The following is an 18,452-nucleotide window of genomic DNA, read 5'->3' as shown; positions in this document are numbered from 1 at the left end:
AAAGTGGTGAAGGGGACAGACATGAAGGATGTGGTTCTGAGGGATGTTTTGGTCCTGTACCACATGAACTACAGTACTGAGGGATGTTTTGGTCCTGTACCACATGAACTACAGTACTGAGGGATGTTTTGGTCCTGTACCACATGAACTACAGTACTGAGGGATGTTTTGGTCCTGTACCACATGAACTACAGTACTGAGGGATGTGTTGGTCCTGTACCACATGAACTACAGTACTGAGGGATGTTTTGGTCCTGTACCACATGAACTACAGTACTGAGGGATGTTTTGGTCCTGTACCACATGAACTACAGTACTGAGGGATGTGTTGGTCCTGTACCACATGAACTACAGTACTGAGGGATGTTTTGGTCCTGTACCACATGAACTACAGTACTGAGGGATGTTTTGGTCCTGTACCACATGAACTACAGTACTGAGGGATGTTTTGGTCCTGTACCACATGAACTACAGTACTGAGGGATGTTTTGGTCCTGTACCACATGAAGGATGTGGTACTGAGGAGATGTTTTGGTCCTGTACCACATGAACTACAGTACTGAGGGATGTTTTGGTCCTGTACCACATGAACTACAGTACTGAGGGATGTTTTGGTCCTGTACCACATGAACTACAGTACTGAGGGATGTTTTGGTCCTGTACCACATGAAGGATGTGGTACTGAGGAGATGTTTTGGTCCTGTACCACATGAACTACAGTACTGAGGGATGTTTTGGTCCTGTACCACATGAACTACACTACTGAGGGATGTTTTGGTCCTGTACCACATGAACTACAGTACTGAGGAGATGTTTTGGTCCTGTACCACATGAACTACACTACTGAGGGATGTTTTGGTCCTGTACCACATGAACTACAGTACTGAGGAGATGTTTTGGTCCTGTACCACATGAACTACAGTACTGAGGAGATGTTTTGGTCCTGTACCACATGAAGGATGTGGTACTGAGGGATGTTTTGGTCCTGTACCACATGAACTACAGTACTGAGGAGATGTTTTGGTCCTGTACCACATGAACTACAGTACTGAGGGATGTGTTGGTCCTGTACCACATGAACTACAGTACTGAGGGATGTTTTGGTCCTGTACCACATGAACTACAGTACTGAGGGGATGTTTTGGTCCTGTACCACATGAACTACAGTACTGAGGAGATGTTTTGGTCCTGTACCACATGAACTACAGTACTGAGGGATGTTTTGGTCCTGTACCACATGAACTACAGTACTGAGGAGATGTTTTGGTCCTGTACCACATGAACTACAGTACTGAGGAGATGTTTTGGTCCTGTACCACATGAAGGATGTGGTACTGAGGGATGTTTTGGTCCTGTACCACATGAACTACAGTACTGAGGAGATGTTTTGGTCCTGTACCACATGAAGGATGTGGTACTGAGGGATGTTTTGGTCCTGTACCACATGAACTACAGTACTGAGGGATGTTTTGGTCCTGTACCACATGAACTACAGTACTGAGGGATGTGTTGGTCCTGTACCACATGAACTACAGTACTGAGGGATGTTTTGGTCCTGTACCACATGAACTACAGTACTGAGGGATGTTTTGGTCCTGTACCACATGAACTACAGTACTGAGGGATGTTTTGGTCCTGTACCACATGAACTACAGTACTGAGGGATGTTTTGGTCCTGTACCACATGAACTACAGTACTGAGGGATGTTTTGGTCCTGTACCACATGAACTACAGTACTGAGGGATGTTTTGGTCCTGTACCACATGAACTACAGTACTGAGGGATGTTTTGGTCCTGTACCACATGAACTACAGTACTGAGGGATGTTTTGGTCCTGTACCACATGAACTACAGTACTGAGGGATGTTTTGGTCCTGTACCACATGAACTACAGTACTGAGGGATGTTTTGGTCCTGTACCACATGAACTACAGTACTGAGGAGATGTTTTGGTCCTGTACCACATGAACTACAGTACTGAGGGATGTTTTGGTCCTGTACCACATGAACTACAGTACTGAGGGATGTTTTGGTCCTGTACCACATGAACTACAGTACTGAGGGATGTGTTGGTCCTGTACCACATGAACTACAGTACTGAGGGATGTTTTGGTCCTGTACCACATGAACTACAGTACTGAGGAGATGTTTTGGTCCTGTACCACATGAACTACAGTACTGAGGAGATGTTTTGGTCCTGTACCACATGAACTACAGTACTGAGGAGATGTTTTGGTCCTGTACCACATGAACTACAGTACTGAGGGATGTTTTGGTCCTGTACCACATGAACTACAGTACTGAGGGGATGTTTTGGTCCTGTACCACATGAAGGATGTGGTACTGAGGGATGTTTTGGTCCTGTACCACATGAACTACAGTACTGAGGGGATGTTTTGGTCCTGTACCACATGAAGGATGTGGTACTGAGGGATGTTTTGGTCCTGTACCACATGAACTACAGTACTGAGGGATGTTTTGGTCCTGTACCACATGAACTACAGTACTGAGGGATGTTTTGGTCCTGTACCACATGAACTACAGTACTGAGGAGATGTTTTGGTCCTGTACCACATGAACTACAGTACTGAGGGATGTTTTGGTCCTGTACCACATGAACTACAGTACTGAGGGATGTTTTGGTCCTGTACCACATGAACTACAGTACTGAGGAGATGTTTTGGTCCTGTACCACATGAACTAAAGTACTGAGGGATGTTTTGGTCCTGTACCACATGAACTACAGTACTGAGGGATGTTTAGGTCCTGTACCACATGAACTACAGTACTGAGGGATGTTTTGGTCCTGTACCACATGAACTACAGTACTGAGGGATGTTTTGGTCCTGTACCACATGAACTACAGTACTGAGGGATGTTTTGGTCCTGTACCACATGAACTACAGTACTGAGGGATGTTTTGGTCCTGTACCACATGAACTACAGTACTGAGGGATGTTTTGGTCCTGTACCACATGAACTACAGTACTGAGGGATGTTTTGGTCCTGTACCACATGAACAGATACAGTACTGAGGAGATGTTTTGGTCCTGTACCACATGAACTACAGTACTGAGGAGATGTTTTGGTCCTGTACCACATGAACTACAGTACTGAGGGATGTTTTGGTCCTGTACCACATGAACTACAGTACTGAGGGATGTTTTGGTCCTGTACCACATGAACTACAGTACTGAGGGATGTTTTGGTCCTGTACCACATGAACTACAGTACTGAGGAGATGTTTTGGTCCTGTACCACATGAACTACAGTACTGAGGGATGTTTTGGTCCTGTACCACATGAACTACAGTACTGAGGGATGTTTTGGTCCTGTACCACATGAACTACAGTACTGAGGAGATGTTTTGGTCCTGTACCACATGAACTACAGTACTGAGGGATGTTTTGGTCCTGTACCACATGAACTACAGTACTGAGGGATGTTTTGGTCCTGTACCACATGAACTACAGTACTGAGGGATGTTTTGGTCCTGTACCACATGAACTACAGTACTGAGGGATGTTTTGGTCCTGTACCACGTAGACCATGAACTACAGTACTGAGAGATTATTTGGTCCTGTACCACATAGACCATGAACTACAGTACTGAGAGATTATTTGGTCCTGTACCACATAGACCATGAACTACAGTACTGAGAGATTATTTGGTCCTGTACCACATAGACCATGAACTACTGTACTGAGGGATGTTTTGGTCCTGTACCACATAGACCATGAACTACAGTACTGAGGGATGTTTTGGTCCTGTACCACGTAGACCATGAACTACAGTACTGAGAGATTTTTGGTCCTGTACCACATAGACCATGAACTACAGTACTGAGGGATGTTTTGGTCCTGTACCACATAGACCATGAACTACTGTACTGAGGGGATGTTTTGGTCCTGTACCACATGAACTACAGTACTGAGGGATGTTTTGTCCTGTACCACATAGACCATAAACTACAGTACTGAGGGGATGTTTTGGTCCTGTACCACATAGACCATGAACTACTGTACTGAGGGATGTTTTGGTCCTGTACCACGTAGACCATGAACTACAGTACTGAGAGATTATTTGGTCCTGTACCACATAGACCATAAACTACAGTACTGAGGGGATGTTTTGGTCCTGTACCACATAGACCATAAACTACAGTACTGAGGGGATGTTTTGGTCCTGTACCACATAGACCATGAACTACTGTACTGAGGGATGTTTTGGTCCTGTACCACGTAGACCATGAACTACAGTACTGAGAGATTATTTGGTCCTGTACCACATAGGACTATGAACTACAGTACTGAGAGATTATTTGGTCCTGTACCACATGAACTACAGTACTGAGAGATTATTTGGTCCTGTACCACATAGACCATGAACTACAGTACTGAGGGGATGTTTTGGTCCTGTACCACATAGACCATGAACTACAGTACTGAGAGATTATTTGGTCCTGTACCACATGAACTACAGTACTGAGAGATTATTTGGTCCTGTACCACATAGACCATGAACTACAGTACTGAGGGGATGTTTTGGTCCTGTACCACATAGACCATGAACTACAGTACTGAGAGATTATTTGGTCCTGTACCACATAGACCATGAACTACAGTACTGAGGGATGTTTTGGTCCTGTACCACATAGACCATGAACTACAGTACTGAGGGATGTTTTGGTCCTGTACCACATAGACCATGAACTACAGTACTGAGGGGATGTTTTGGTCCTGTACCACATGAACTACAGTACTGAGGGATGTTTTGGTCCTGTACCACATAGACCATGAACTACAGTACTGAATACTACAGTATTTACATGCCTTATTTGTTCATATCTGCTTAGAGCTTCATTTGAGTAAAGTGGTTGTTTAAGATCCATATGCTTGCTCATATTGTATTCTTAACAGATTCATGAACAAATTCATGAGCAGATTCATGAACAGATTTCGTGAATAGATTTCGTGAACAGATTTCATGAGCAGATTCATGAGCAGATTTTATGAACAGATTTCATGAGCAGATTCATGAGCAGATTTCATGAACTGATTCGTAAACTGATTCATGAACAGATTCATGAACAGATTTCATGAGCAGATTCATGAACAGATTTCGTGAATAGATTTCGTGAACAGATTTCATGAGCAGATTCATGAGCAGATTTTATGAACAGATTCGTAAGCTGATTCATAAGAAGATGAAAAAAAAACATACAGTAAGAATATACAGTAGATTGTCTGTAAATAACTGATGTGAATATGTACAGAAAACCAAAGGAGAAAGTCTTCACAGTATATCTGGTTATTTGCCTCAATGGGCCCTGGTCAAAAGTAATGCACTAAATAGGGAATAGGGTGCCTCTTGGTACGCGTAATAGATGTCCTTTACAATACAGATCTAAGAGACAGACATTTAGACAACTTCTGCCTACTGTATTCCCTCTAACCTATTACCACGAGACAGACATTTAGACAACTTCTGCCTACTGTATTCCCTCTGACCTATTACCATGAGACAGACATTTAGACAACTTCTGCCTACTGTATTCCCTCTAACCTATTACCACGAGACAGACATTTAGACAACTTCTGCCTACTGTATTCCCTCTGACCTATTACCACGAGACAGACATTTAGACAACTTCTGCCTACTGTATTCCCTCTGACCTATTACCACGAGACAGACATTTAGACAACTTCTACCTACTGTATTCCCTCTAACCTATTACCACGAGACAGACATTTAGACAACTTCTGCCTACTGTATTCCCTCTAACCTATTACCACGAGACAGACATTTAGACAACTTCTGCCTACTGTATTCCCTCTGACCTATTACCACGAGACAGACATTTAGACAACTTCTGCCTACTATATTCCATCCCCTCTAACCTATTACCACGAGACAGACATTTAGACAAGTTCTGCCTACTGTATTCCCTCTGACATATTACCACGAGACAGACATTTAGACAACTTCTGCCTACTGTATTCCCTCTGACCTATTACCACGAGACAGACATTTAGACAACTTCTGCCTACTGTATTCCATCCCCTCTAACCTATTACCACGAGACAGACATTTAGACAACTTCTGCCTACTGTATTCCCTCTAACCTATTACCACGAGACAGACATTTAGACAACTTCTGCCTACTGTATTCCATCCCCTCTGACCTATTACCATGAGACAGACATTTAGACAACTTCTACCTACTGTATTCCCTCCCCTCTAACCTATTACCACGAGACAGACATTTAGACAACTTCTGCCTACTGTATTCCCTCCCCTCTGACCTATTACCATGAGACAGACATTTAACCTATTACCACCTATTACCAGACAGACATTTACATCTGAGTAATTTAGCAGATGTTGTTAACCAGAGAGATGGATCAGTTCTCACTTCTCTATTGTAGCCAGTTGCATTGTCCTGCTGAACCACTAAAGTAGTAGTGTGAAGTGCATAGTACTGTATTCTGCATTTAGCTTCTCACACTCAACACAGATCTGACTGGAAACACACTGATAAGACTCTCTATGTTCCAAATGGCACCATATCATTATTATTATTATAGTGCACTACTTTCTACCAGGACCCATAAGGCTCAGGTTAAAAGTAGTGCACGAAATAGGGAATAGGGTGCCATTTGGGACACAGTGGTTCCTTGTACCACCTGTGTAATGTATTCAGACTGTATTTAGGGCACATTCTATTACCACAGTGTGTTCTAGTCTACAGTTCTACCTCTGTGTTCTACTCTTCAGTACTACCTCTGTGTTCTAGTCTACAGTTCTACCTCTGTGTTCTAGTCTACAGTTCTACCTCTGTGTTCTAGTCTACAGTTCTACCTCTGGGTTCTAGTCTACAGTTACAACTACAGTTCTCTGTGTTCTAGTCTACAGTTCTACCTCTGTTCTAGTCTACAGTTCTACCTCTGTGTTCTAGTCTACAGTTCTACCTCTGTGTTCTAGACTACAGTTCTACCTCTGTGTTCTAGTCTACAGTTCTACCTCTGTGTTCTAGTCTACAGTTCTACCTCTGTGTTCTAGTCTACAGTTCTACCTCTGTGTTCTAGTCTACAGTTCTACCTCTGTGTTCTAGTCTACAGTTCTACCTCTGTGTTCTAGTCTACAGTTCTACCTCTGTGTTCTAGTCTACAGTTCTACCTCTGTGTTCTAGTGCACAGTTCTACCTCTGTGTTCTACTCTACAGTTCTACCTCTGTGTTCTAGTGCACAGTTCTACCTCTGTGTTCTACTCTACAGTACTACCTCTGTGTTCTAGTCTACAGTTCTACCTCTGTGTTCTACTCTTCAGTACTACCTCTGTGTTCTAGTCTACAGTACTACCTCTGTGTTCTAGTCTACAGTTCTACCTCTGTGTTCTACTCTACAGTTCTACCTCTGTGTTCTAGTCTACAGTTCTACCTCTGTGTTCTACTCTACAGTTCTACCTCTGTGTTCTAGTCTACAGTTCTACCTCTGTGTTCTAGTCTACAGTTCTACCTCTGTGTTCTAGTCTACAGTTCAACCTCTGTGTTCTAGTCTACAGTTCTACCTCTGTGTTCTACTCTACAGTTCTACCTCTGTGTTCTAGTCTACAGTTCTACCTCTGTGTTCTAGTCTACAGTTCAACCTCTGTGTTCTAGTCTACAGTTCAACCTCTGTGTTCTACTCTACAGTTCAACCTCTGTGTTCTACTCTACAGTTCAACCTCTGTGTTCTAGTCTACAGTACTACCTCTGTGTTCTACTCTACAGTTCTACCTCTGTGTTCTACTCTACAGTTCTACCTCTGTGTTCTAGTCTACAGTTCTACCTCTGTGTTCTACTCTTCAGTACTACCTCTGTGTTCTAGTCTACAGTTCTACCTCTGTGTTCTAGTCTACAGTTCTACCTCTGTGTTCTAGTCTACAGTTCTACCTCTGTGTTCTAGTCTACAGTTCTACCTCTGTGTTCTACTCTACAGTTCTACCTCTGTGTTCTACTCTACAGTACTACCTCTGTGTTCTAGTCTACAGTTCTACCTCTGTGTTCTAGTCTATTGTACTACCTCTGTGTTCTACTCTACAGTTCTACCTCTGTGTTCTACTCTACAGTTCTACCTCTGTGTTCTAGTCTACAGTTCTACCTCTGTGTTCTACTCTACAGTTCTACCTCTGTGTTCTAGTCTACAGTTCTACCTCTGTGTTCTACTCTACAGTTCTACCTCTGTGTTCTACTCTACAGTTCTACCTCTGTGTTCTAGTCTATTGTACTACCTCTGTGTTCTACTCTACAGTTCTACCTCTGTGTTCTACTCTACAGTTCTACCTCTGTGTTCTAGTCTACAGTTCTACCTCTGTGTTCTACTCTACAGTTCTACCTCTGTGTTCTACTCTACAGTTCTACCTCTGTGTTCTACTCTACAGTTCTACCTCTGTGTTCTACTCTACAGTTCTACCTCTGTGTTCTACTCTACAGTTCTACCTCTGTGTTCTACTCTACAGTTCAACCTCTGTGTTCTACTCTACAGTTCTACCTCTGTGTTCTACTCTACAGTTCTACCTCTGTGTTCTACTCTACAGTTCTACCTCTGTGTTCTACTCTACAGTTCTACCTCTGTGTTCTACTCTACAGTTCAACCTCTGTGTTCTACTCTACGGTTCTACCTCTGTGTTCTACTCTACAGTTCAACCTCTGTGTTCTACTCTACAGTTCTACCTCTGTGTTCTACTCTACAGTTCTACCTCTGTGTTCTACTCTACAGTTCTACCTCTGTGTTCTACTCTACAGTTCTACCTCTGTGTTATATTCATCCATAAGAACTCATGGCTTCATTATAAACACCTTGTTGGTCATCAGTTTGTCAATGGCCCAATGCAGATAACAACATTAACAAATACCTAAGATTGATAGAGGATAGCTACTCTCTAGCCACTATTTGAATCATTTCTTTATTCAGTTTACAGTGAGAAAGTTATGTATCACCCAATGTGGTGACTTTTTCCACAATGTTTGATATGACTCCAACGACTGAATCAGGCCCCTCCCTCAGTAGCTACACGGCTCCAGTGTTCACAGAGAGAGCAAACCAACTAGGACATAGGTGACATGATGACTGGGCCTGAGCCTTCACCACCTGACGTTAGTGATATAATTATACCATGAGCAGATATCTCTCCTGTCACACTAAGACCTGTCCTACAGGAACATTCTTGACTAAGGCTATTTCTTAATCTTTCCTTGATTCCTCACATCCTCTCTCCTCGCCTCCTTCCTCAACTCCATTGTAAATAACCATGCTGTTTTCTATCTCTCCAGGTGGGTCTGATGAGGAATGGCCGACTGTTGGCCGAGGGACATCCAGAAACCATGATGAAACAGCACAATGCACCGGTGAGTACCCTACAACAAAGTGGACTGCTGACGGAGTAGACTGCTGACGGAGTAGACTGCTGACAGGGTGGACTGCTGACAGAGTAGACTGCTGACGGATTAGACTGCTGACGGAGTGGACTGCTGACAGAGTGGACTGCTGACGGAGTGGACTGCTGACGGAGTGGACTGCTGACACAGTGGACTGCTGACGGAGTGGACTGCTGACGGAGTGGACTGCTGACGGAGTGGACTGCTGACGGAGTGGACTGCTAATAGAATTAACATCTATCAGTGTTGAAGTCTAGCATGTTTGTTGGCATTTTAACTTTTGACTGTTGCCTTAGTGTCCAGTTTATTTTTTGGGTTTGCTAACAGTAACCCTTTATCACCACTAGACAACAGTCCTGTTAACAGTAACCCTTTATCACCACTAGACAACAGTCCTGTTAACAGTAACCCTTTATCACCACTAGACAACAGTCCTGCTAACAGTAACCCTTTATCACCACTAGACAACAGTCCTGCTAACAGTAACCCTTTATCACCACTAGACAACAGTCCTGTTAACAGTAACTCTTTATCACCACTAGACAACAGTCCTGTTAACAGTAACCCTTTATCACCACTAGACAACAGTCCTGTTAACAGTAACCCTTTATCACCACTAGACAACAGTAACCCTTTATCACCACTAGACAACAGTCCTGTTAACAGTAACTCTTTATCACCACTAGACAACAGTAACTCTTTATCACCACTAGACAACAGTCCTGTTAACAGTAACCCTTTATCACCACTAGACAACAGTCCTGTTAACAGTAACTCTTTATCACCACTAGACAACAGTCCTGTTAACAGTAACTCTTTATCACCGCTAGACAACAGTCCTGTTAACAGTAACCCTTTATCACCACTAGACAACAGTAACTCTTTATCACCACTAGACAACAGTAACCCTTTATCACCACTAGACAACAGTAACCCTTTATCACCACTAGACAACAGTCCTGTTAACAGTAACTCTTTATCACCACTAGACAACAGTCCTGTTAACAGTAACTCTTTATCACCACTAGACAACAGTCCTGTTAACAGTAACCCTTTATCACCACTAGACAACCGTAACTCTTTATCACCACTAGACAACAGTAACCCTTTATCACCACTAGACAACAGTAACCCTTTATCACCACTAGACAACAGTAACCCTTTATCACCACTAGACAACAGTCCTGTTAACAGTAACTCTTTATCACCACTAGACAACAGTCCTGTTAACAGTAACTCTTTATCACCACTAGACAACAGTCCTGTTAACAGTAACCCTTTATCACCACTAGACAACAGTCCTGTTAACAGTAACTCTTTATCACCACTAGACAACAGTAACTCTTTATCACCACTAGACAACAGTCCTGCTAACAGTAACCCTTTATCACCACTAGACAACAGTAACTCTTTATCACCACTACACAACAGTCCTGTTAACAGTAACCCTTTATCACCACTACACAACAGTCCTGCTAACAGTAACCCTTTATCACCACTAGACAACAGTCCTGTTAACAGTAACCCTTTATCACCACTAGACAACAGTCCTGTTAACAGTAACTCTTTATCACCACTAGACAACAGTCCTGTTAACAGTAACCCTTTATCACCACTAGATAACAGTCCTGTTAACAGTAACCCTTTATCACCACTAGACAACAGTAACCCTTTATCACCACTAGATAACAGTCCTGTTAACAGTAACCCTTTATCACCACTAGACAACAGTCCTGTTAACAGTAACCCTTTATCACCACTAGACAACAGTAACCCTTTATCACCACTAGACAACAGTCCTGTTAACAGTAACTCTTTATCACCACTAGATAACAGTCATGTTAACAGTAACCCTTTATCACCACTAGACAACAGTCCTGTTAACAGTAACCCTTTATCACCACTAGACAACAGTCCTGTTAACAGTAACCCTTTATCACCACTAGACAACAGTCCTGTTAACAGTAACCCTTTATCACCACTAGACAACAGTCCTGTTAACAGTAACCCTTTATCACCACTAGACAACAGTAACCCTTTATCACCACTAGACAACAGTAACTCTTTATCACCACTAGACAACAGTCCTGTTAACAGTAACTCTTTATCACCACTAGATAACAGTAACCCTTTATCACCACTACACAACAGTAACCCTTTATCACCACTAGACAACAGTAACCCTTTATCACCACTAGACAACAGTCCTGCTAACAGTAACTCTTTATCACCACTAGACAACAGTCCTGTTAACAGTAACCCTTTATCACCACTAGACAACAGTCCTGTTAACAGTAACTCTTTATCACCACTAGACAACAGTCCTGTTAACAGTAACCCTTTATCACCACTAGGCAACAGTCCTGTTAACAGTAACTCTTTATCACCACTAGACAACAGTAACTCTTTATCACCACTAGACAACAGTCCTGCTAACAGTAACCCTTTATCACCACTAGACAACAGTAACTCTTTATCACCACTACACAACAGTCCTGTTAACAGTAACCCTTTATCACCACTACACAACAGTCCTGCTAACAGTAACCCTTTATCACCACTAGACAACAGTAACCCTTTATCACCACTAGACAACAGTCCTGTTAACAGTAACTCTTTATCACCACTAGACAACAGTCCTGTTAACAGTAACCCTTTATCACCACTAGACAACAGTCCTGTTAACAGTAACCCTTTATCACCACTAGACAACAGTAACCCTTTATCACCACTAGACAACAGTCCTGTTAACAGTAACTCTTTATCACCACTAGACAACAGTAACTCTTTATCACCACTAGACAACAGTCCTGTTAACAGTAACCCTTTATCACCACTAGACAACAGTCCTGTTAACAGTAACTCTTTATCACCACTAGACAACAGTCCTGTTAACAGTAACTCTTTATCACCGCTAGACAACAGTCCTGTTAACAGTAACCCTTTATCACCACTAGACAACAGTAACTCTTTATCACCACTAGACAACAGTAACCCTTTATCACCACTAGACAACAGTAACCCTTTATCACCACTAGACAACAGTCCTGTTAACAGTAACTCTTTATCACCACTAGACAACAGTCCTGTTAACAGTAACTCTTTATCACCACTAGACAACAGTCCTGTTAACAGTAACCCTTTATCACCACTAGACAACAGTAACTCTTTATCACCACTAGACAACAGTAACCCTTTATCACCACTAGACAACAGTAACCCTTTATCACCACTAGACAACAGTAACCCTTTATCACCACTAGACAACAGTCCTGTTAACAGTAACTCTTTATCACCACTAGACAACAGTCCTGTTAACAGTAACTCTTTATCACCACTAGACAACAGTCCTGTTAACAGTAACCCTTTATCACCACTAGACAACAGTCCTGTTAACAGTAACTCTTTATCACCACTAGACAACAGTAACTCTTTATCACCACTAGACAACAGTCCTGCTAACAGTAACCCTTTATCACCACTAGACAACAGTAACTCTTTATCACCACTACACAACAGTCCTGTTAACAGTAACCCTTTATCACCACTAGACAACAGTCCTGTTAACAGTAACTCTTTATCACCACTAGACAACAGTCCTGTTAACAGTAACCCTTTATCACCACTAGATAACAGTCCTGTTAACAGTAACCCTTTATCACCACTAGACAACAGTAACCCTTTATCACCACTAGATAACAGTCCTGTTAACAGTAACCCTTTATCACCACTAGACAACAGTCCTGTTAACAGTAACCCTTTATCACCACTAGACAACAGTAACCCTTTATCACCACTAGACAACAGTCCTGTTAACAGTAACTCTTTATCACCACTAGATAACAGTCCTGTTAACAGTAACCCTTTATCACCACTAGACAACAGTCCTGTTAACAGTAACCCTTTATCACCACTAGACAACAGTCCTGTTAACAGTAACCCTTTATCACCACTAGACAACAGTCCTGTTAACAGTAACCCTTTATCACCACTAGACAACAGTCCTGTTAACAGTAACCCTTTATCACCACTAGACAACAGTAACCCTTTATCACCACTAGACAACAGTAACTCTTTATCACCACTAGACAACAGTCCTGTTAACAGTAACTCTTTATCACCACTAGATAACAGTAACCCTTTATCACCACTACACAACAGTAACCCTTTATCACCACTAGACAACAGTAACCCTTTATCACCACTAGACAACAGTCCTGCTAACAGTAACTCTTTATCACCACTAGACAACAGTCCTGTTAACAGTAACCCTTTATCACCACTAGACAACAGTCCTGTTAACAGTAACTCTTTATCACCACTAGACAACAGTCCTGTTAACAGTAACCCTTTATCACCACTAGGCAACAGTCCTGTTAACAGTAACTCTTTATCACCACTAGACAACAGTAACTCTTTATCACCACTAGACAACAGTCCTGCTAACAGTAACCCTTTATCACCACTAGACAACAGTAACTCTTTATCACCACTACACAACAGTCCTGTTAACAGTAACCCTTTATCACCACTACACAACAGTCCTGCTAACAGTAACCCTTTATCACCACTAGACAACAGTCCTGTTAACAGTAACCCTTTATCACCACTAGACAACAGTCCTGTTAACAGTAACTCTTTATCACCACTAGACAACAGTCCTGTTAACAGTAACTCTTTATCCCCACTAGACAACAGTCCTGCTAACAGTAACCCTTTATCACCACTAGACAACAGTCCTGTTAACAGTAACCCTTTATCACCACTAGACAACAGTAACCCTTTATCACCACTAGATAACAGTCCTGTTAACAGTAACCCTTTATCACCACTAGACAACAGTCCTGTTAACAGTAACCCTTTATCACCACTAGACAACAGTAACCCTTTATCACCACTAGACAACAGTCCTGTTAACAGTAACTCTTTATCACCACTAGACAACAGTCCTGCTAACAGTAACCCTTTATCACCACTAGACAACAGTCCTGTTAACAGTAACCCTTTATCACCACTAGACAACAGTAACCCTTTATCACCACTAGATAACAGTCCTGTTAACAGTAACCCTTTATCACCACTAGACAACAGTCCTGTTAACAGTAACCCTTTATCACCACTAGACAACAGTCCTGCTAACAGTTGCCCTACATTGACCCTATTTCCTCCTACCACCCACCCACTGACTCCTACAGCTATGTGAGACGTCTGACTGTGTTGACTGCTTTCTGTGTTGACTGCTTTCTGTGTTGACCACTGATCATATAAACCCTTGACTGTGTTATCTGTGTGTTCAAGTGACTGTGTTGTCTATCTCCTCTACTGCCCCATCCACCCACTGCAGACCCTGGAGAAAGCCTTCCTGCAGCTGTGTGAGACCTCAGACCAGGTGGACTCCAAACACAGCACCTCCCCTCTGGGCGGGGTCCTAGAGAGCAGCCAATCATTCGAGAGCGGCCGGGACGAGAGTCTACCAATCCTGGGAGCCGGATCGGGACCAGTAGAAGAGCTGCCCAAATACTCAGGTAAATGTAGGGTTGTATGGACACAACACTGTATATACTCAGGTAAATGTAGGGTTGTATGGACACTACACTGTAGACGAATATTGCTGAACATTGCTGCTTAAACTGTGTGCGTGTGCGTGTGCGTGTGTGTGTGTGTGTGTGTGTGTGTGTGTGTGTGTGTGTGTGTGTGTGTGTGTGTGTGTGTGTGTGTGTGTGTGTGTGTGTGTGTGTGTGTGTGTGTGTGTGTGTGTGTAGCGGACTGGAAGGTACGAGTCAGGCATGTGATGCCAAAGTGGAGGAACATCGCAGCTCTGATTATCAAGACCACGGTGCGGATGAAGAGAATGCCAGGGTGAGGATGATGATGGTGGTGGTAGTGATGATGATAGTGATTTTGGTGGTGGTGGTGATGATTAAGGGGGGTGATGGTGGTTGTGGAGGGAGTAGATGAAGGGTGGTAGTGCTAATGGTAGTGGTGATGATGATGAAGGGTGATGGTGTTTATGAGGATGATAACGATTATAATGATGGTGGTGGTGAGGATGATGATGAGGAGGAGGCAGAGGATGATGACGAAGAGGAGTAGTAGTAGAATGAGAATGAAAGATTTCCAATAGTATTTGCCCCCTTGTCTGGTATCTGTCCAGGTCCCTGTGTTTCCAGTTCCTGCTGCCAGTCATCCAGATCTCTCTGATGTGTCTGTGTATCGGAGGAGACCCCAAAGAAATACAGGTGGCTGTGGTCAACAATGAGACCTCCTCCAGCTCCTATAGCCAATCCCTGCTCTCCTTCCTGGACAACTCCAGCGTGCAACAGGTACTGGACCAAACAACTGGGTGGCATTCATTATTGCATACCGTAGCAAAGCGTTTTGCCACGGAAAAGGAAAAACAAGCGTTTCTTATTGGACAAGTTCAGGTAATCCCTCCCTGTTTCAGTCTGGAGGCAAACTAAATGTCTGTTTGTTCGGTATTAAGGGGTCAGACAGAGTTTGTTGTGGAGGAGGGGCACGGCCTAAAAGAGGAAGTAAGAAGAGTTACACTCTACACTCAGTCCCTGTTTACCTCTAGGTAGCTGGTTTCACTTCTGCTCTGCTCTTTATCATTCCAAAAGCACGTGCATGTGCTGTGTGTCTGTACAGGAACAAGCCAAGGAAAAGCACATTCATGTGCTGTGTGTCTGTACAGGAACAAGCCAAGGAAAAGCACGTTCATGTGCTGTGTGTCTGTACAGGAACAAGCCAAGGAAAAGCACGTTCATGTGCTGTGTGTCTGTACAGGAACAAGCCAAGGAAAAGCACGTTCATGTGCTGAGTGTCTGTACAGGAACAAGCCAAGGAAAAGCACATTCATGTGCTGTGTGTCTGTACAGGAACAAGCCAAGGAAAAGCACGTTCATGTGCAGTGTGTCTGTACAGGAACAAGCCAAGCAAAAGCATGTTCATGTGCTGTGTGTCTGTACAGGAACAAGCCAAGAACTTGTGTGTTTTGTTATTACAGTACGTGCTGTACAGAACAAGCCAAGGACTTGTGTGTTTTGTTATTACAGTACGTGCTGTACAGGAACAAGCCAAGGACTTGTGTGTTTTGTTATTACAGGAACAAGTTGTTGTACAGGAACAAGCCAAGGACTTGTTACAGTATATGCTGTACAGGAACAAGCCAAGGACTTGTGTGTTTTGTTATTACAGTACGTGCTGTACAGGAACAAGCCAAGGACTTGTGTGTTTTGTTATTACAGTACGTGCTGTACAGGAACAAGCCAAGGACTTGTGTGTTTTGTTATTACAGTCCCTCTGTCACTCTCTCGCTCTCCAAGGACTTGTGTGCTTTTGTTCCCCTAATCATCATTTAGTCTTCCCACTGTACAGGAACAAGCCAAGGACTTGTGTGTTTTGTTATTACAGTACGTGCTGTACAGAAACAAGCCAAGGACTTGTGTGTTTTGTTATTACAGTACGTGCTGTACAGGAACAAGCCAAGGACTTGTGTGTTTTGTTATTACAGTACGTGCTGTACAGAAACAAGCCAAGGACTTGTTATATATATATTATATGCCATTTAGCAGTTGTTTTATCCAAATTCGACTTACAGTCATGTGTGCAGACATTCTACGTATGGGTGGTCCCGGGGATTGGGAACCCACTACCCTGGCGTTACAAGCGCCATGCTCTACCAACTGAGCTACAGAAGGACCTACAGTACGTGCTGTACAGAAACAAGCCAAGCAAAAGCACTTTCAGAGCCAACTCCCATAATCCACCTTTAAAAGGAATTGTGTGTTTTGTTATTACAGTACGACGAAACAGTTTGCGTATCTACCACACTGTCCTCCTTGTCAAAATCCCGTGAGCAAAATTACGTCTAAAGATGTATAGAGTACCACATTATGAGTCATAATACCCATAAAACCTAGCGGTCAAACAGGGAAATGGTTCCAATCATTTTTCCACCATTCATTTTTCCCATAGTGGATTTTAGAAACACTTCGAATAAGGGCTGTGTTTCGTGTATTCTTACCCTGGGGTGACGTTTTGATAACCTTGTAAATCTCTTTAGGACTTAAAAAAAAGAAATGTAACCTTTATTTAAACAAGGTGCATTTTTTCTTGCTTTGACTGTGATGTGTGATTGTTTATGTACCTTAGTTGAATGCTCTGACTGAAAGTCTCTCTGGATAAGAGCGTCTGCTGAATTACCAAAATGTAAATCTGAAAATGAACATTATTCTAATGAGCTCCGCCCCCAAATAAAAACCACATTTGATTGGTCTGAACCGGACCAAATCTTAACCAATCATAATGTCTGTTTCACAAGTTTGGACAGTACAATAGAGTACAGTGCAGTGCTGTACAGTATACTTTATTGGGACCAGATTGAGGCGTGTACAGAGGTGACCAGAAAACGTTGTCTGTGGTTGTTGAAATCAAAGCCAGGGCAGACGGACCAAATTTCAACATCAATGGACAAAGGCATTGGACCCTGCTCACTGGGAAGTAGTCCACTATATGGAGGAATAGGGTGTAACACTGTCCTCCTGGTCAGACTTAGTCCACTAGATGGAGGAATAGGGTGTAACACTGTCCTGCTGGTCAGACTTAGTCCACTAGATGGAGGAATAGGGTGTAATTTAAGACCTAGCTATAGTCACTGATGGTGTCCCCTGTCCCTCCCTGCCCTAGGTGAACCTGTCCCATGCTGAGGCTTTTGCAGGGGCCTATAACGGAGAGTACTGGGCCGTCATCGGGTTTGGAAAGAATTTTACCAGCTACCTGACCAAGAGGTGAGACCTACCTCTGGACCTGTCTCTAGTCTAGTCTCATCTTCTTACCTTGTTCTTCTGTTCTTCTCTCTTCTCTTCTCTTCTCCTCTCTTCTCTTCTGTTCTGTTCTCTTCTCCTCTCTTCTCTTCTCTTCTCCTCTCTTCTCCTCTCTTCTCCTCCTTCTCTTCTCTTCTCTCTCTTCTCCTCTCTTCTCTTCTCTTCTCCTCTCTTCTCCTCTCCTCTCTTCTCTTCTGTTCTCTTCTC

The 18,452-nt window shown here is 42.9% G+C and overlaps 1 protein-coding gene across 8 annotated transcripts in view; it reads left to right on the top strand.

Moving 5' to 3' along the window:
• LOC124028115 (ABC transporter G family member 23-like) overlaps positions 1-18,225 on the top strand; it is a 40,634-nt gene extending 22,409 nt beyond the window's left edge. For all 8 annotated transcript variants that reach the window (XM_046340260.1, XM_046340265.1, XM_046340262.1 and 5 more), the window contains 5 exons: positions 9,316-9,390; positions 14,765-14,945; positions 15,183-15,279; positions 15,575-15,743; positions 18,109-18,225. In XM_046340260.1, the coding sequence (XP_046196216.1) occupies positions 9,316-9,390; positions 14,765-14,945; positions 15,183-15,279; positions 15,575-15,743; positions 18,109-18,213 (627 nt within the window). In that variant the 3' untranslated portion in view covers positions 18,214-18,225. The remainder of the gene's footprint in view (positions 1-9,315; positions 9,391-14,764; positions 14,946-15,182; positions 15,280-15,574; positions 15,744-18,108) is intronic.
• The last annotated feature ends 227 nt before the right edge of the window (positions 18,226-18,452 follow it).

The sequence above is a fragment of the Oncorhynchus gorbuscha genome, unplaced genomic scaffold (genome assembly GCF_021184085.1).
Source record: "Oncorhynchus gorbuscha isolate QuinsamMale2020 ecotype Even-year unplaced genomic scaffold, OgorEven_v1.0 Un_scaffold_3785, whole genome shotgun sequence".
Classification (NCBI taxonomy): Eukaryota; Metazoa; Chordata; class Actinopteri; order Salmoniformes; family Salmonidae; genus Oncorhynchus; species Oncorhynchus gorbuscha.
This window is presented reverse-complemented; position numbering and strand designations above follow the sequence as displayed.